The following is a 20,602-nucleotide window of genomic DNA, read 5'->3' as shown; positions in this document are numbered from 1 at the left end:
GTATATATGTGTATTATGTATATATTGTATTATGTGTATTATGAGTACATGTGTAGGAGAGTGTATTATACTCTTTCTTCCCTCCTCTATTCCCCAGGGTGGCCTGGAATAGAAATAAGCAAACTGTAGGTGTTTAATAAAGAGAGAGGTTGGATTATCTTGGACCTTACTATTCTTAGCCCACCACAGAAGTTCACAGGATCCAGAAAGTGTCACCAACCCGTCCCGCAGGTTCACAAAACAGTAGGCATGTGGCCAAGCATTTATTTGGGTGACCTTAGGCTATCACTTTATGCTTTCAACCTGCTGTCCCCAGGGACACTCCCAGCACCTTCCCTGCAGTGGCTACACCCCATCTGTTTAGAGTGTTCTTTTCTACTCCCCACCCCCTACCTTCATCTAGCCAGTAAACTTCCACTCACTTTTCTTTTTTTTTTTTTTTTAATTTTTTTTTATTTATGATAGTCAGAGAGAGAGAGAGAGAGAGAGAGAGAGAGAGAGAGAGGCAGAGGGAGAAGCAGGCTCCATGCACCGGGAGCCTGATGTGGGATTCGATCCCGGGTCTCCAGGATCGCACCCTGGGCCAAAGGCAGGCGCCAAACCACTGCACCACCCAGAGATCCCCTCCACTCACTTTTCAAAACAGCTCAAGCTTCACATCTTCTGTGAAGCCTCCCCTGGCTCTGAGAGCTCTTTTTCATGCCCCCACCTCACACACACAGCAGATACAGTACCTATCACACTTGGGTACACTTGTTTACTTGTCCACCTCCCTAAAGTTCCAGGGGGACAGGAAATGAAGTCTAGTTTATTTTTGTGCCAACAGTGCCTACTTACATGGCCTGGCACCAAGTAGACACTGCAAAAATATGTTTTGATTAAATTTTATTATGTTAAGTATTTGGCTACTTCATCTTATTTCAATCCAATTAAGACTTCCTGAGTGCCTACTCCATGCCAGGTACTGTGCTGTGAAATAGGATATACACCCCCATCTGAAGGACAGAAACAGTGATACCCCAAGTGATCAGTGTTGTGATAGAGGGATATGCTGGGGGTTGTGGGGGTGCAGAGGAGGCACCTAACTCGGTGGGGATCAGAGAACATAATGCCCAAGCTGAGTCTTGAAGACAAATAGGAGCAGCCAAGTGAGGGGGAGAAGCAAGGACATTTCAGGGGAATAACACTGGCAAAGGTGAGGAACAGCACTCTGTGTTCAGGGAACTATAAATCATTGACTGTATGAGTCGAGAGTAGCATTTTCCAAAGAGAAAGACTTATGCTATTGGGAATGTGCAAGATGATTTTATGTACATGCTTTTATATGTATTAGAAAAAAATACATATTCAGCATGTCAAGTCCTTAGACTTAAACAAGACTAAGTTTTAAAAGGTGAGTTAGTTTTCTGTTTGGAAAAAATATAATTGGCATGCCAAGCCCTTATGACTAAGATTTTTTTAAAGTGAGTTGGTTAAATATTTATTACATATTTACATCGTGCCAGGCACCGTTCTAAGTGTTTTAAAATATTACTCATTTAATTTAATCCCCCTAGAGCCCTCTGATATATGTGCTTCTCTTATCTCTATGGGTTGGGTTATTTTTTTGGGTTTTTTTTTTTTAATGGATGAGAAAACAGACACAGAGAAATTGAGTAACTTGCTAGTAACAGGTTCTGTTACTAGCAAGAGAATTATTTCACTTAATTCTCACTGTAACCCTTCAAAGTTGGTACTATAATGTATATCCAATACTCTGAAAAATGAAGTGCAGAGGAGTTAAATAATGTGCTCAAGTTTATGTAGGTAAGAAGTAGTGGAGCCAGTTTAGATCTATCAGATTTATGTAGGAACATAGATGAAGTCTGATTAATTCTTAGTGCAGGTTTTAGGGAGGCGCTTAAAGAGGACCTTAATGAATAGATCAGATTTGGGCAGGTTTACTATTTTAAACTATGTCTGTCCTACACAATTTCCTCCATTATTTGCCAGTATTTGCCTATTTAGACACCTGTCTCTCCTGCTAGATCTTGAGAGCAACCAGGTTATGCCTAATTTGTCCATTATCCTAAGCACGCAGAATAGGGTAGACATTCATTCATACATCTATTCACTTACTCATTGAGCACTTACTCTGAGCTGGGTTCTGTGTTGGCACTTGGGATCTAATAGTGAACAAAACAGCTATGATGCTTACTGTCATGGAACTCATGGAAAAGGGACAATAAACAAATCATTATACAAATAAATATATAATTTAAAATTTTGTAGACAAATTGAATGGTGTGTGAATTATATCTTGATAAACCTGTTAGAAACTGTGGTAAGTTCTGCACGAATTAGTACTCTTGTTATGGCAAGTGATAAAATCCCAAATCAAACTAGCTTTAATTTTTTAATAATAGAATTTATTGGGGCACCTCCGTGGCTCAGTCAGTTAAGTATCTGCCTTCAGTTAAGTGTCTGCCTTCAGCTCAGGTCACAATCCCAGGGTCCTGTGATCAAGCCCCACATCAGGCTCCCTGCTCAGCAAGGAGTCTGTTTCTCCCTCTCCCTCTGCCTCTCCCCCAAGCTGTGCTCTCTCTCCTCTCTCTCTGTCTCTGTCTCTCTCTCTCTCTCTCTGACTTACTCTCTCAAAAAAAAAAATAAATAAATAAAATATTTTTAAATAAATAGAATCCATTGACTCATGTAGCTAGAAAGTCCACTAGACCCAGGATTCTCAACTTTGCTTATCCCTTCAGCCTCCTTCCTTCTCCAGTCAAACTCTGCATGAGGAGTAAGATGGATGATGGCAGTGCCAGATTCATATTTTCCCAACTCCTTCAAAAAAAGGCTTTCTGTCTCTCAACCACTAAATATCAATGTCAGGGAAGATTATGATTGGCCACCTGTGAGTCATGTGCCTGTCCCAGTGGCTGGGGGAGGCGGGTATTATAACCAATAGTGCCACCACAACTCTTTAAAATAGTGATTCCCCAAAAGAAGGAATGGTGGGCAGATAAAAGTAACATAAGTTACAAGTGCTATGAAGAAAGTGAGAAAGAAAAATCTAATTTTAGACTGGAGAATCAAGATCTTCTGAGAAAGTAACACTGAAGCTGAGAACTACAAGATTAGAAAAAGTTAGGCAGAGTGAGTGTGAGTGTGTGTGTGGGTGTGGGTGTGGGGGGAGGGGAGACAGAGGGCCATATTCCAGATCAAAAATAGTTCTAATGTGGGGTAGAGCTTGAAGCACTCATGATATTGAAAGAAGGCCATGCCACAGGGGCTAGACAATCAAGGGGAGAGCGGTGTGAGGTGAGAGTAGAGAGGTAGGCAGGGATCGGGTCATGAAAGATCTTGTGGGCCATTTAAGAATTTTGCAAAGATGTGATCAGTGCACAGTGAGGATGCTCAGCCTTCCTCATCCCCACATCAGTCCTACCCTGCTATGCCAGCAGTTAAGTTTCAGTGGTCTGCTTGCTACCACAGTAGTGCCCCTCTTCTGCTTCATGGGATTCCTCTTCAGGATTCCCTTTCCTTTAGCTTTTCTCAGCTCACTAGGCTAAGACTAGTGATATGGCCAGCAGCTAGCTTTTGTTAAAGCTATGAGTAGCAGCAGGCCATCAATATCCTCAAGGTTCTTGGGACATGGGTGAGACTGTGGAGTTACTGAGGCAAGTGGATCTTTGGGAGCATGGGAGAGTTTCAGAGACTCCTGTACCAAGAGGCACAGCATTTTAGGGCTTCTGCCCTCCTATGCCCTTCAGGAAGGGGCTTTTTGTCCCTTCCCTAGATCTGAATGCAGATGGGTCTGGCCAAAGCCCGAAGGATAGTAAAAGAGAAACACACTTCTGCCTACAAGGGAAGGAGAGACTCATTTACAACGTGGTTTTGGAACACACACATACACTCATTCCAGCAAAGTAGAGGGGGAAAAGCAAACAAGACCAGGAGTTAGGAGGCTGAGGGTTTTATCCTGTTCCTGCCACTAGTTTACTAGGTGACCTTGAGCATCTTGTTTCCTGTCTCTGGGTCTTACTTTGCCTATCTGAAAACAGAGGATTTGGATTCATTGACGAGAAGGCCCATTTGGCTCTACCCCTCTTTGATTACATGATTTCAATTCACATAGTTCCTGCTTATCACTCAGATTCCTTGTACACTGCCTTGCTTATTTTAGGTGCCTGTTAGATGTGGGTTTTTTTGGATTGGGGTGAACAATTGAAACCTGGGTCACTAAGTCCGGTTAGACAGAATCAGAGACCCAGTTGACATTGATAGTAACCAACTTTGGTGTAGTAACTAATTTACAAGGTGCTTTCACAACAATTTTCTGTGATCCTTACTCTTACTTCTGGCCTGGAGGATGCCATTACCATCAGCTCCATTATACTAATGAAGACGTTGATTCTAGACTTGTGTTTTCTTGCATATAATGAGCTGTGCCACACTTCTCTGTCTTTATTTTTTCATTGACAGATTATGTAATTTTTCTAAGCCATACAGGTAACAGGTGTTAGGCCCAATACTCAAACTCAGCCTTTGGACTAAAACTCCTAACATTCCCAGTATATCATCATCCAGTGGTATTTTCCCAAAAGCTTGCCATAGCTTCTCATCAAATTCCTGCCCTCAGTCACAGTGTTTGTGAGATTTCTTCAGATTCTCTTGTGGTAACACATATAAATTAGGAGCTTAGGTCATAAAGGTTTCTCACATATGCCAGCTGCAGGTCAGTTGTGACTGTTCTGTGTGTCCTCTTACTCTGGGATCTAATCTGGGATGGCTAAACTAGACAAAGGCTCTTAAATTTTTTGTTGGGATTTGGAATGCTCACATCCATTGGCCAAAGCAAGTTACATGACCAAATCTGATGTCAGTGGATTGGGGATATATTCCTCCCACAATCAGGCACTGCAGGCTACTTGCCAGTGGGTGGGGATGCCAGATCCTCTACAGGGAGGGTAGGGAATAATCTGCCACTATCACCTAACATATGTGGGCCCTGGGGACACAGAAGTGAGTGGGTTCCCTGCCCTCAAGATGCTCACTGATGGGGTGCATGGGTGGTGCAGTCAGTTAAGCATCTGACTCTTGGTTTTGGCTCACGTGGTGATCTCAGGGTCATGAGATACAGTCCTGCATCAGGCTCTGTGCTCAGTGCCATGCTGAGTCTGCTTGAGATTCTCTCTCTCTCTCTCTCTCTGTGCCCCTCCTCCTTGCTATAAATAAATAAAATAAATAAATAAATATTTTAAGAGTAAGATGCCCATTGACTAGGGGAACAAAATAGTGGATATATAATTTCAACATCCTCTGGGTAGATGGCTTTGTCAGTCCTTAGCCCGTATGCTATCATTCTCTTCTACTCTCTCTTCTGCAAGTACCCCCAGCCCCTGCACCATCCCAGGGAGTTAACATTTGCAGGCTGTGTTTCCCAGGCTCCTGAGATAGTGGCTTTTGTCTGGGTTTAGCCAAGGAGAGACACTGGCAGGTGATTAGAGATGGAGAAAGGGGAAACCTGTATATTCCCACTCCCCACTCCTTAAGTAGAGGCTGCTTCTCTTCTCTGGCTCCTGATCCCATGATTCTAGCTTCTTTTGGCCATTTATTACTAAGGCTAAAGAAGCTGGCTTGTTTTGTTTCTTTGCTGTTGAGGATCTCTGGTCTCCTCACTATTCTATTGGTCTCTTTATTCTTCTGTCACCTATATAACCAATTCCCTCTGGTTTAAATGTTAAGAATAGTTCCCATTTTCCTGTTGGAATCTGACTGAAACAACTGTGTAAGGCGCCTTGGGAGTACAGGGAGAGGTACATTGAGGTACATTGTATGTTCTGAGTGATGGAGGTGGGGCAGGAAGAGAAAGGGAAGGTTCTTTGGAATCAGTGATTCCACAGGTGAATAATGAAGGTGATTAGGAATAGGAACTAGTTGGGACACCCTGGTGGCTCAGTGGTTGAGTGTTTGCTCAGGGCATGATCCTGGAGTCCTGGGATCGAGTCCCACATCAGGCTCCCTGCATGGAGCCTGCTTCTCCTTCTGCCTGTGTCTCTGCCTTGGGTGTTAAGTCAATGAGGCTGGGTATTCCATTATTAGACCTCTTTCAGTCCCAGTTACATAAATCCAAGTCAAAATAGCTGGACAGAAGCATATTTGAGCAAAACAGAAGAGAAAGTTGCTCTAAATGAGATGATTGAGAAATAAAGGGTGTTGGATGAATGGTTCGCATGAAACCCAAAGTTCTTGAAAATGAGAACAACTCTTGACAGAAAGGAACATGGTGAATCCCTTGCTAAATCCTCAGTGACCAGAGGGGGATGAGTTGAAGGTTGATACATGACAGGGTTGGGAGGTATCAGAGCGAGGTAGAAAAGGAATTTGAACATAAAAGTGGAGGAGAAGAGTTCTGGGGCAATGTCAGGATGAGGAGAGGTGAGTTCAGTTGACTGTGAGTTTTTAATAGAATTCTGATGTCAAATTCAGAAGCAGGCAGTGTGGACAAACTGTAGAATCTGTGGGTCTGGCAGCTGCCTTTGGACAGGATAGGTAAACATGATCATGGTGGGTGGTGTGGCTTATCTCAGATTCAGCTAAGAGTTGAACCCTATTAAAGAGCAGAAAAAAAAAAAAAAGAGCAGAAATATTGTTCTGTAGCCAATTAGAGGGAGGAAAGGATTGAGTCTGATTAATTGGTTGTCATCTTCCTGACCTCATCAGGTTCTCAACTCCTGAGAATCCTTACTAATGAACCTGAGGAAAAGGTTACCACCTGGGCCTGCTAATGTGGAGGCTTCCAGAAGTCTGACAGTAATTGGGTGGGTGTTCATTTGGGGCAGTTCTGCTAGGAAGAGAGGCCCATGAGCTGGCTAAGGCCAAGAGCTGGTTCCCATACCTTGGGTACCTCTGAGATGACAGTGGCAACATCTCCTTGGCATGACATGGAGAGTTCGCCATGAGTCTCCACAAGACTTACTCATCATGCCTTGTCTCATCACTGAGCTTTCTGCTCTAATGATAACAAACTGCTATGATCATTCTGGCACATACCAAAGGCTTTTATCTGTGCTTATGCTGTTTCCCCTGCCTGGTATGCTACACATGCATGTGCTCACACATAAACTCACAATCACCTATCTTTATCTAGATGATACCTGCTTAGGAATCACCTTCTCCAAGAAGCCTTCCCTGCCCCCCAGGACAGTTAGGTGCCTCCTCTTGTGCCCTGCTAATCCCCTCTCTTCCCACCACTCCAGCATTTATCACTGTACTATTGTTAGTGTATCTGTTTCCCACACTAGACTAGGAGCTCCACAAGGGTAGGAACTACTGATTCACCTCAGTATCCTCATGCATGTTAAGGTGAGGTCTCATGACCCCCACTATCCCCATCCTCTCAAGCACACTGTCCATCCTCATCCCCACCTCCTTCATTCATTTGTTCATCAACCAACACTCACCAAGTGCCTATTCCTCTGACTAATGCTGGGACCCAGATGAATGACACGATCTCTGCTCAGGGAGCTCCTTGTCAAATATCCCTCTACCATGCAGGGTAATGTGCTATAGCAGAAGGAAGCACAGAGCAAAATGAAGAGGCTGTTATCTAAGCTGAGTCCTGAAGAATGAGACGTTAGGTGAAGTTATGCTCCATTCTAGTCTTAAAGCCTCCCCTCTCCACCAACTTCTGGAAGCCTCCTCCTGCTGTCTTCCCGCTGCCATTCTCTCTCCACTGCATTCCTGCATAGCCTCTGGTTTGCTCTACCTGGGTTAGGAATGTTATAGTGTGTTCTGTCACTGTTCCAGTTGAGAGTGAGACAAGGGGGCATAAGGGATAGAGCCCTGGCTGATGCCCATCTCTGGCTCTGGGTTTTCCTATCTGTAAATTACAAGTCATAACTCCTGCTTTGCCCCACCTGGCTCACAAGGTTGTTTTAAAATTGTATTTGTGAAAAAAATAAAATAAAATTGTATTTGTGAACTGTTACAGACTATGCACACATGCGAGATTGAAACACTGATTAGTGTGTCTTTTCCACAATTAGATTTGATCTCCCTTTGTCCCTGGTTCTCAACACAAGACCTGGCACAAAGTCAATGTTCAGTAAAGACCTATTTTATTGTTTGACCCTGGTGAGGAGGAAAAAGTTTTCCCTAACGGCCCTGAGTGTAAGGAAGCTGGGACTACAGTGGGCTAGGAATAGAAGGGAAAGGGAATTAACATGTATCCCACAGGCCAATTATTTCACTTACTTCTGTGCATTTAATTCTTTTTTTTTGTTTGTTTGTTTGTTTTTGTGCATTTAATTCTTATTACCACCCTATGAGGTAGGTAATAGTCACCCTATTCTAAAAATGAAGAAACAGAGGCTGAGAGAGGTTGGGCATCTTGCTTAAGGTCACACAGCCAGGCTATATGATTCCTGGGCATCTTCTCACTGCCCACCTGTACAACATGACATGTCCACCCCTTAGTGCCAGTTCCTTAGAAGGGGCCCCTGGCCTTGATTTGTATCCTCATCTTCATCCAAACCAATAGTTAAAGCCTATTTACTTCTTTACCTATTTGTCCCTTTCCTAGGCAAGCAACACACTTCCTCCACCTCCCTAAACATTGTCATTTGTGATAAGCCAGCCTTTGGCTTGCTTATCAAATTGACCAGAGCGTCAATTTTTATGATGGTCATTAAGAAAAGCTACATGCTGGAGGGTCTCTGAAGCTGACTGGGTTTCTATGGCTGAAGATAATAAACCAGCAGCTGCTTCCTTCTTTATCACATGTCCACAGTTAGGGCACACTTCTGCTGCTGTCCTTTCTTGGATTAGGAAATGGGCCACAGAGAGGCTGTCAACCAGAGGAGCCTTGGGAAAAGCTGAGAGTGCTTTCAAGCTGAGATGGCAAGGGAGGAAGAACCTTGTTTGTACTTGGGGGCTTTAGCCCTCTCTGTGGACAGTGGGATAATAAGGAGGAGGGAGGAGGAAAGAGAGCCCCTCCTTTGTAGGAAAAGATGACAAGAGAAGGAAAACAGGATGAAGAGAAGGTGAGAGGAGCAAGATGAAATATAGAGAAAAAGCAACTGTCATTCCAGCAGGCAACTTCGTACAGCAGATTATCCATCATCTCACTCAATTCTCCCACTGCTCTTAGCAGGAAGACACTGTGGCTATCCCTATTTGACAGCCAAGGAGTCTGAGACTCAGAGAAACTAAGTGATTCAGAGACATAAAGTGACCCCCAGATTCAGACACTGTGATAGATAAAAGCAGAGAGGGCCAAAGACACTTGTAAAGAAGAGAAAGAGAAAGTTATAGTCAGGAAAGGAAAGAAAGAAGGAAGGGAGAGAGGAAAGGAAGGAACAAAAAAAGGAAGGAAGATATGAAATTAAAAGGTAGAAAGAAAGGAAATTGAAAGGGAGAAAGAGAAGAAGTGGGAGACGGCGCTGAGTATGGACTTTGGAGCCAGCCAAGCCCAGGTCTAAACTCAATTTCCATTAATACAGCCATGTGACCTGTGTGAGTTATGTAATCCCTTGAAGGCTTCGTTTTCTCATTTATAAACTGAACATGATTATATTTACCCACCGGCTGTATGAGGATTAAATAAGATAGTATTTCTAAAGCTCCTGGCCTAGTGTCTGACATTTAGTAGGTGCTCAATAAATATAAAGAATCCCAAGGAGAAAGTGTAAGGAACATAAGGAAAAAGAAGGAGTGGGGATCCCTGGGTGGCGCAGCGGTTTAGCACCTGCCTTTGGCCCAGGGCGTGATCCTGGAGACCTGGGATCGAATCCCACGTCGGGCTCCCGGTGCATGGAGCCTGCTTCTCCCTCTGCCTGTGTCTCTGCCTGTCTCTCTCTCTCTCTCTGTGTGACTATCATAAATAAATAAAAAATTTTAAAAAAAGGAAAAAGAAGGAGTGACACCAAAAAAAGGGAAGAGAAAAGCTTTTGAGGAGAAAAAAAAAAAAAAAAGATGGACCTGGAAGGAAAAGAAAAGAGAAAGGAAGATGGACAAAAGAGGAGGGAGGAGGCTGGGGCAGGGACCTGTAGGGAAGGACTGCCAGCAGCCTGGCCGAAATTCCACAGTTAGAAAGCAGCCACTTGGTCTGAATCAGGAGACCTTTCTTATGTCTCCCTGGACAACCACGTTCTGTTCATTGTCACAGCAAGTGTCCTTAAGGATCTCAAGGTACAAAACAAACAAGACTATCTCAGGCCTCAGGTGCAGTCCTCCGCGTGCCTTCTGCTGAGTTCGTGTGGGGAGGGGAGCCACGGGGGAACTCTGGGGGAATCCAGGAGGAAGAACCTCATGGAGTGGAGATAAGCCAGTGTGTCCAGGGCAGAAAGGGCGAGTGAAGCTGCTTGCCTGCTGTGGATCTTGGGCCTCCCAGACCTTAGACTAGAGCTGGCCAGGCTGAGGCGAGGGGAAAGCAAGGCAAAGAGGAGGGAGATCCCGTCAGAAAGGCCAAAGCCTGGACTTCTCAGACTGGCTTCTCTATGCATCTGGGGCAAGTCGGCTTATTTCTTTAAGCCACAGCATCTGCAGGAGTGAAATGGAGAGGGTCTGCCCAGACATTTGTTCTCCCAGGGGTGATGCGAGGAGCAGATGAAATAATGGACGTGATCAAGGCTGTGGAAAACTGTGAGGTGCTGTGTACACATTTGGAAGAATTCATTCTTGCAGGAAACATATAATGACCCCACTCTGCGTCAGGCACAGCACTGTATACCTTACCTGCGTTATCTCGTTTAATGAGGGAGGTAAACTAGGACATTGATTCATAAAGAGAATTAGGTGACTCGTTGGGGTAACGTAGCCGCCGAAGGTAGGGCCGGGATCTGACTACAGCCGATGCAGTAATCCCTGCCCTGCGCCTTCCTTGCCCTCTCTCTCTTTCTCTCTCTCTCTCCCCCTTTCTTCTTTCTTTTTCTTTCTCCTTTCTTTCTTTCTTTCTTTCTTTCTTTCTTTCTTTCTTTCTTTCTTTCTTTTTTTCTCTTTCTTTCTTTCTTATTTTAATTTTTAAGGTTTTATTAATTTAAAAGAGGGCGAGAGAGAGCGAGCATGAACGGGGAGAAGGGGAGAGGGAGAAGCAGACCCCCTGCTGAGCAGGGAGCCTGACAGGGGGTTTGGTCCCAGCCCCCTGGAACCTGACTTGAGCTGAAGGCAGACACTCACCTGGCTGAGCTGCCCAGGTGCCCCTATAGCATCTCTTTAAAGCAGACTCCTCTCCCATGGAATTAGGTCTCCTTGCTTCACTCTTATACTGGCTGTATTAATTTAGAGTATTCTGGCCAGAGGGCATAAAAAGGAAGGGAAAAATCCTTACCGTTATCTCTCTTCTCTCCTTAGGGTTTGACTTCTTTGAAGCCAGCGCCAAGGAGAACATCAGCGTGAGGCAGGCCTTTGAGCGCCTGGTAGATGCCATTTGTGACAAAATGTCTGATTCGCTGGACACAGACCCCTCCACGTTGGGCACCTCCAAGAACACCCGTCTCTCAGACACCCCACCGCTGCTGCAGCAGAACTGCTCATGTTAGGCAAGGCCCACCTTCCCGATCTCCCCTTCTTGTGGCCCCATAGCCCCCCTGCTTCGCCCGTTATGCTCCGTCCACCCCGAGCCCCAAGCAAGCCGAGTTGCTGTTGTTCTTGCCTGCAGCGGAGCGGAAGTCTCCCCCTGGAGGTCTCTGGGGGTGGCCCCCCTTACAGATACCCAGCTCTAGACTGACCGCCAGGTCACACGTGGGTAGAGATCCACTTTACAGAAGAATACTCCATTTTTACAGAGGCGATTTATTTCAGGGACTAGGAAAGGGAGTTTCTTTTCTGCCTTTAAAATAAGATTTTCTCCATTTACCAAAATTTGACAAAGGACACTTTTCAGGGCCTGGCCACCTGGGAAAGTAAGGCCCACTGGTACAGCTAATCCTATTAAGAAAACGTCCTCATAACAACATAGTTGCTTCATATCAGCCTCCCTGTGGGGCTTCCTCTCACTGCAAGCCAAGCTTTGATTCTCAAAGCCCTCTGCCCATTACTACGGCTGCCCACAGGGCCTGGGCAGTTGCTGTGGTGACAGGCCAGAGCTAATCTCCAGAGAGCTCAGACTCTCTAATGATGCTGAAGGAGCAAAGGCTGAGTCAGAAATACACTTAAAAGAAAAGATTATTCCTTGCAAAATGTCAAAGGTTCCTGCTATATAAAAGAGCAAGACAGTAAGCTCAAGAAAGATGAAGAGAAAGAAAAGAGAAACACAGGCAAGATAAAGGAACGGGTGATGACTTCCTGATTTTGCTGCTTTCCAGCTGGTTTTAACTGTGAAAATTCCATGAAATTAGCCTTTGTTTTTCAGACTCCCAGAATTGGAAACATTTAGAGTTGCCTAGTCTGACTAGTCCATTTCCATCTTCACATCTCCGATAAGTGGCTGCCAGGGCTCACAACCAAATCTCTTTCTTCTTCTTCTTTTTTTAAGATTGATTTTATTTATTTATTTATTTATTTATTTATTTATTTATTTATTTATTTACTTATTGAAAGAGTGAGCGGTGGCAGGGTGGGGGGTGGGGAGACAGAGAGAGAGAGAGTGTGTGTGTGTGTCTCCAGCAGACTTCCTGCTAAGCATGGAGCCCAACTTGGGGCTCTATCCACAACGCTGAGATGCTTAATGGACTGAACCAACCCAGGCGCCCCCCAGATATCTTTCTTCTAAAACATACCTTCTAGGCAGGGATGGGAGCTTATTGTCTACACCACCTTTGGACTGCTCTCAATATCAGAAAGTTTTCCTTGCTTTAAGCTGAAATCTCTCCCTTGGAAATTCTTCTTCCTCTTCTCACCCCATTTGTCCCAGCTCTGCTGCCAGAGACCTCACAGTCTATATTCCCTCTGACCCTTGAGACCCTTGGCTGATTTGAGAACAGAAATCATGACCCTTTCTCTGAGTTAAGTAGCTCTGCCATTCTTGATAGTATCTTCCCCTCATCTTGCCCTTTCTTCCAACCCATCTTTCAGTTACTCCTGAGTAGTCCAACTGGGAAGGTGATTCAAAGCAGAATAAATCTAAGAGGGCATAACCCTAGCAAAATTAGGGGAACTGAACTCAGAGGTCTCAATCTCAAACTCATTCTCCTGGGAGTGAAATCTTAGTTTCTACTGAAGAGTGGATGTGAAGCCACTCCTAGTGAAAACTGCTTAATTAAACACCTGAAGGAGAAAACAAACCAAAATCACAACCACGAAAAACCCTCTGACACCAGAAACAAACTGAATGGATTTTAGCTTCTTAAGACCTGGCATGTGTTTGGTTTTTAGCTGAAATAATGACATGGAACTAGCAATGATTCCTGAAAATCTTTCCTCCCAGGCTTGGCCCAAATCTCCAGTTCCCGCTGCACTAACACACCACCTTAGAAGTTTTGGTGGGGGAAGGGGAGTCTCCTCCAGCTTCTTGTCCATTTCAAATGCAGCTCATTTTCCTAGGAAAGTGCATTAACTGGCATAGGTCCACTGACAACGTAAAAGGACCCTCCAGAGTCAGCTCCATGGAGGTGTTGCTTTCTTCAATGCCATGCAGAGGTTAGAGCTTTAGACTTGAAATCAGGAGTCCTGGACTCTGCCCTTAAATCAAGCATGACTCTGGACCAGTCTTGATTTCCTGCCTATAAGATGAGGGGGTTATTTGGGTAATCTTTAAGGTCCCTTCTAGTCCTAATAACTCTGTGACTCTTTTTTTCACCTTCATCATTTCAGTTGATCTGAAAAATAAACCTAAGAGATGAGGATTATCACCCCAATGTTGTTGTAGCTAACCCCAGTGCCATGTGTACTCTGTACTTAGCATTGTTCCAAGCACTTTACATGTATTAACTTATTTATCCTTTCATCAACTTTGTGAAGGAGGCACTATAATCAACCTCATTTAACGATGAGGAAGATAAGGTAAAAAAAAAAGATTCTCTAGCTTGCCTAACCCCACATAATGAGTAAATAGTAGAACTGGGGTTCAAACTCAGGCAGTAGGCTCCAAGGTCTGTGCTCATTCTGTACTACATTTTTAATAGATTAAACTGTGACCCAAAAAGGTTAAGAGACATGGTACAGCTAGCAAGTATTAGACTCATATTAGGACTCGATCCTAAGGCCATCAGGTTCTAAGTCCACTGGAGAAAAGACTTATGTCTCTTCTCTGTTAGCAAATCTCTCAACGATTCAGACTAATCCAAAGTGATGGATGTCTAATGCTTCTGAAGGAGTCAGTCTCTGAGGCAACCAGGTTCCAAGAGCCTGAGCAAAAATTGTGCAGTGTTTCTCAGGCCCAAGTCACAGTATCTGCCTTTGTCAGGCAAATCTTATGTAGCTGTCAAGCAGGACTTTAAGCAGCCTCCCTACTTCAGCAATGGGACATTTTGCAGGAGTGACTTGGCTAACTTCTTTGACCACAGAAGAATGTGACCTCTTTATAGGCAGTGGCTCTAGGTGTGCTTTTTTACACTGTCAAATCAATACAGGTCAGGCATAATTACTGTTTTTCTGGGCAGTAACACCCATCCACCCTAGTACTAGGATTTCAGACTGAGCTCCTCGTGACCCTTGGATATTTTAGTACATATATCCATTAATCTTTTCTTTCATATTGGATACCTAGGCAAGGATTGAAATTTTTACTTAAAAATTATTAAATTCTTTAAAATCAGGAGCCAGTTTAAGAGAGCAATTTTCTTCACAACGGACAGAATCAAGAGTTAAATGTAATAGTGGCAAACTCTTCTACTGGGCAACAAACAGAGCTGCTGGCTAGAGGGCAGCTCCCCAGCCCTGCTCTGTGACCTTGTTTCTGCAGCGTGGAAGGCAGGAGCTTCCAGCTGATTACAGTGCAATGTTCCTCAATCACGATAATAGTGCAATTAGCTACCAAGGTTCAAGCTGCGTGGTATGTTAGAGGCAACTTGTCCTGGTTTTCATCTTGCTTAACAATCCAAATAAAAGATTTAAAAACAGAAACAAAAACTCTTGACCTCAAAAGAGGCAAAAGTAGGCCAAAAGTGCAATACAGTATTATAGCTATTTACAGAATGTTTTAAATGCATATGTATCTGTAAATACAGTGATTTATGACTTATTACTGTCTCCTCAGTCTGTAGCATTAATTAACAGCTAGGAGCAGCAATGGGGTTGGGTGCACTGAATGGCCACAGACTTGTCAAATATAAGCTCTAAGGGAGCTTAGAGAAAATCTTGTCCCAGATCCTCATTTTACAAAGAGGAGGGTTGAGGTCCAGAGAGGAAAAGGAAATTTCCTAAGGTCTACTCTGAGAGTATGTCAGTGATGGAGTCAGGACCCCGTCTTGGATCACCTCCAGGTAGAAATTTATCTGTTTTGTATCTACTGTGACCTGGATCTGTTAAACACTAGATATATATATATATATGAAAACAAATGATCCCTGCCTGCAAGGTACCTATAGTCTCATGGGGGTGCTGTTTCTAAAATATCCCAATGTGGCAGTCAAGGAAACATAGCCTTGGAAAAGTTAACGTGTTCAAGTCACTCAGTAATATCATTTGAGTTCACTTCTGAATCATGCTCATTCAATTTCTCTCTTCAGATTGTCTCTCAGATGAAGAGTATATGGAGCAGTGGTAGTGAGAGTCCTTAGGTCTCACAATTACTTTGTGACCACAGCCTTGTAATCTCCACAGAATTATATGAATATCTCCCAGACCTGACTTTCAAGTTCACATCACCTGCTCCTGCTCCAGGGCTCTTTGCTTGGGTGTCAAGATTCCTAGAGTGTCTTGAGGAATGTTTATTTGAGTTTGTTTGCCAATAGTTTGGGGTAAGGAGAAGGAATTATAGTAACCAGTGTCCTGGGATCTCACTGATTTCAGATTCTGCATCTCTACTAAGTTACCCCTGATTACCTGTCTCAGTTGGAGGATCAGCCTATGCCTGGGATTGCACCCGAGACAGGCCCCTGAGATATGAATACTGTTAAGCGATGTTTTTTAAGGTCTTTATCCCTTATATGAAGATTTATTCATTTGTATTTACTCATTTAATAAGTAAGTGTCTAGTATGTGTCAGGATACAATCAATGGCACATTAAACACAAGCCTTTCCTTCATGAGGCTTGTAGTCTAGTAGCTTGTGGTGTAGTCTAGACATTGTAAAATACCCAAATACAGTTAAAAAGTGCTCTGAAGAAAAGGTACATCATTCTGTGAGAACACAACTGGGAAAACTAAATCATATTTGTGGAGCTGTTTCAAGAGTCCTAGGAAGACTCCACTGCCCCCAAATACTTCTGCTACCCACTGGCCATTGCTTTATACTCCTCAAGCTTTCGTTTTTTAGTTCAAACCTTTGATGACTGATCAGATCAGACACAGATCCTCCAAAAAGAGTAAGAGTGACAGAAAGAACATTTGTACCTATGAAATATCTTTAGACTGCCTTGCTCAGAGTTAATTACTGTCTTCCAAGGGACATAACAAATGACCACAAAACTTAGTGACTTGAAACAACAAACATTTATTATTTCTCATAAATTGGTGGGTTGGCTGAGTGATTCTTCTGGCTCAGGCTGGGTGGTCTAGAGTGACTTCATTCACATGCTTGGAGTCCCAGCTGAAATGACTAGGGTGCTTGAGGTGCCCCTCCATGTGTTTCCATGAAGGCTGCCCAGACTCGTTCACATGGTGTTAGAAGTTTTTCCAGCAGTAAGAGAGGGCAAGCTCCAATGCAGATACTTCTCAAGCCTCTGTATCATGTTTGCTAATGTCCCACTGACTAATGCAAGTCACATACAAGGGGTGGAGAAATAGATGCTGTCCCTTGATGGAGGAGCTGTAAAGTATTGTGGCCATTTTTTCAACCCACCAAAGGAAGCAATGATAAGTTATCTGAAACCAAGTCTGATAAATTTCCCTGGGTCTTAAAATCTATTATCCCCAAAGAGAAACATCAAAATAGTTTACATCAGGGCAGTCACACCATTTGTTTAGTTGTCCAAAGAATGAAAGAAACTTCTCTGTGGAGTTTTTTTTTTAATTTTTATTTATTTATGATAGTCACAGAGAGAGAGAGAGAGGCAGAGACACAGGCAGAGGAAGAAGCAGGCTCCATGCACTGGGAGCCTGATGTGGGATTCGATCCCGGGTCTCCAGGATCGCGCCCTGGGCCAAAGGCAGGCGCCAAACCGCTGCGCCACCCAGGGATCCCTCTCTATGGAGTTTTGATGCATATTTCACCATTCATTTCTTAGCTACTCCCTGAGGGATGAATCTGGAATCTCATTCTATGGAATTAACTGTAATAATGGTTGTGATTCCCACCTGAGATTCCTGGTGGGAAGCCCAGCAGAAGAATTCAGTGTATGCAGAAAAGATGACTCAAAGAATAGTTGAGGGGCACCTGGCTGGCTCAGTCAGTAAAGCATGTGACTCTTGATCTTGGAGTTGTAAGTTTGAGCCCCACGTTGGATGTAGAGATTACTTAAAAATAAAATCTAAAAAACAAAACAAAAAAACACTTGGGCCCTCTGCTCCCAACCTAATCTAGTCCTGTGGCTTTAGATGCCAAGTCTTTGGTAGTGACATGTATACACAGGGCCCAGTAGACATTTCCATGTCTCAAATTTAACATCTCCACCTTAGGACTCTTAATTCTGCCCCAAATTTATTTCAACCCCAGTCTTCACAGAAACCTCGATATTATTCTTAATTCCTTCTTTTTCTTTTCTTTTTCTTTCTTTCTTTCTTTCTTTCTTTCTTTCTTTCTTTCTTTCTTTCTTTCTTTCTTTTTTTTTTTTTGCTGTCCACATCCAGCAACAAGTCCTATAACTCTACTTTTAAAATGTATTTCAAGTTCGCCCACTTTTCTCCATTGCCATTGCCATGATCTTGGTTCAAGCCACTTGTTTCTCTTCTGGAGAGCTACCATAGAGTTCCTAACCAGTTTCCCTAGTGCACACTTGCTCTCTTACAGTCCATCCTCCACACAACACAAATATTTTAAAAATATAAATAAATGAACAATTCAGTAACACTGGGGTTTACTTTAATACCACACATGAAAAGAATCCAGAGACTTTAATTATTATTAATAAAAGTTATTTCATCAATTATCTTTCTAGCCCTGAATCTGCCCCTAACTTACTATAGGACCCCTGGTAAATAATTTCTTGTAATAGCCAGCTATCACTTCTCCCCAGAATTTCTTCTGGAAATAGTAATCTTTTCTTTTGTAGTACTGCTATACCTTCATCCAAACCAGGTGATTCTAGTGAAGACTGTCAATAAAGTGAGTATGTGACCAACCAAGGCCAATCAGAATTCATCCCTAGGATTTAAAAAGAAAGAATTGGAGCTATTTTCTTCCCTTCTAAGTGGCAGATATTGTGAGGATGCATGCTCTAAAACTGTGATGACCTATCCTCAAACAATGTGTAGAATGCTGATCTATGGTAGGGGAAAACAAGGCTATCATGCAGACAGAGGCATAGGTCTAAGATGAGAAAGTGCGTCTGTGGCTTTCTCAGCTGTGATTCCAGCCTCTTGGGGAAGATGTGGAATCACATCTTCCTTTGATTCTATTACACACCTCAGTATATGTTTCCAGTAAAGCCCTCATTTAGTTTTGCTCATTGGAGTTAAGTTCTTAACACTTAATAACCAAAAATATATTGTCCCCTCTTTGGTTTTCAGTTTTCTCCTTTATACATCCTCCATCTCCAAAGTGCAGTAATTCTAATTTCTAAACACTGAGTCTTTCAGAAAAATTCCACTTCTGTGGACTTTCTGATGAAGACATTGTATAATCTGGAACAAACCCCACTCTCTTCACCATTTTCTCTTCATGTACCTGAATTAAGGAGGAAAAGGGATTTCTCAAGGTGAAAAGTAGTTCTCCACAAACACTGATGACAGCACAGACAAAGAATGGTTAGGTTACTGGTCCACACAGAGACTAGCTTCCCAGGGATTCAAACACTAGACAAAACAGCTAACATCACTGCTGCTCTTTCTCCACATCTGTTCTATGTCTAGCAACTTGGTGACACCCACCATCTTGATAATACAATTGACTAGACTGAGTTGTGTGACATCTGTTTTGTCAGCTTCTCTTCTATAATTTTGAAGTGGCTAAACAGCAAATACCCAAACAGAAAGTCTCTGGGAGACTTGAATAGAGTTTCCTTTGCTTGCTACAAAATCATGTCATAGAAATACTAACGTCTGGCACAGTAAATCAGCAAGTCCCTGAGGGGTGTGACTAGGATTCCCAGCTCCCTTCAGATTCTGATGCATTTCTTCCTGAGTTTTACCAATGGACTGGGATAAAGCTAATAGGCTGTGTGGCCTTGATTAAGTCACTCCCTGTTTCTGGGCTTCATGAGTTTAGACTAGATAATTTCTGTAGGCCCTCTTGGAGCTGATACTCTGTGATTTTAGGCCCATTTTCTGTCAGAGCTGCAAGTGGCAAACAGGATTTTGGCAGGAATCCTTTCATTGTGAAAGCCTTCTTTCTTCTTGGGTAGGATGAAAGCAGCCAAGGCTGTGTGCATGCCCTGCCCTCATCAATCAGCCAGACTTGTAGCCTTGGTTTCTGAGACTCCCAGAAAGCCCCTTAGCAATTAAGTGCTTCTGGATGGTCCACGTCTGTCTGTAGTAGGCCAGAGGTTCCTAAAGGTTAACAACAAGAATCTCTGATGAGGCTTGTTGAGAATAGCACACAGACATATGCAAGTGAGAAGCAACACCAGGCAGCCATGTTTAAGGGCCAGAAATGCATTCCAATTCAAGGGGAAATGAATTTATCTAGCACCAGACATGCATCAGGCTGAGCTGGGTAAGATCTTTTTGAGGGCAATTTCTGTCATTCAGCTGGAAGGCTGGAAACTAAAGGGCTGAGAGATTTGTGCTGAGCTGTCTTCCAGTCCCTCCAAACATCCAAGTTATAGGATGAAGACTGAGAAAGCAGTGTGGTAGAGTGGTTAAGAGCATAAGGTTTATAGTCCAAGAGATCTGGGTTCAGTCCTTAGATCTTCATCACAAAACAGTTGTGTGACTTTGAGAAAGTTACTCATGATACTTCAATTACTTCCTATATAAATGGAATAATATCTGCCTCCAGAGGTTGTTGAGAGGATTAAATGTGGGGATGAGTGTAAAGCCCTTAGTGCAGAGCCTGGCATTCATAGTAGGTGCTGAACATGTGTTGACTATTGTACTACACAAGGTCTCAATTAGGCAAAGTGTCCTGGAGCCTTTGTCAAAAGATACCCCACCAACAGGTACCTGGCTGGCTCAGTTGGTGAAACTTGATCTTGGGTCATGAGTTTGAGCCCCACACTGGGGGTAGCATTTACTACAAAACAAAACAAAACAAAACAAAACCCCAGTGCTCAGAAAACCAGGGTTCTTAAAAGACTTGGGTTTGAGTCCTACAACGTACTAGCTGTGAACCTTGGACAAACATATTTTCATCTATAAAATGAGATTAATAATCTTGCCTACTTTACAAAATAGTTGTGAGAATCAAATAAAAGAAACTATGAAATGTTGCGGACGTATAAAATGGAGCCAGCATGAGGGGCTAGGAGTAGGCAGTGTTCAT

At 43.3% G+C, this 20,602-nt stretch overlaps 1 protein-coding gene across 1 annotated transcript in view; it reads left to right on the top strand.

The window, feature by feature from the left end:
* The window catches only part of RAB3B (RAB3B, member RAS oncogene family), a 62,648-nt gene extending 50,170 nt beyond the window's left edge, over nt 1-12,478 (top strand). The window contains exon 5 of the mRNA XM_041737864.1: nt 11,335-12,478. Within this exon, the coding sequence (XP_041593798.1) occupies nt 11,335-11,522 (188 nt within the window). The 3' untranslated portion in view covers nt 11,523-12,478. The remainder of the gene's footprint in view (nt 1-11,334) is intronic.
* The last annotated feature ends 8,124 nt before the right edge of the window (nt 12,479-20,602 follow it).

This window comes from Vulpes lagopus, chromosome 23, assembly GCF_018345385.1.
Source record: "Vulpes lagopus strain Blue_001 chromosome 23, ASM1834538v1, whole genome shotgun sequence".
NCBI classification, from domain to species: Eukaryota; Metazoa; Chordata; class Mammalia; order Carnivora; family Canidae; genus Vulpes; species Vulpes lagopus.
The sequence above is the reverse complement of the archived record's forward strand: the minus strand, read 5'-3'. Positions and strand labels throughout refer to the sequence as shown.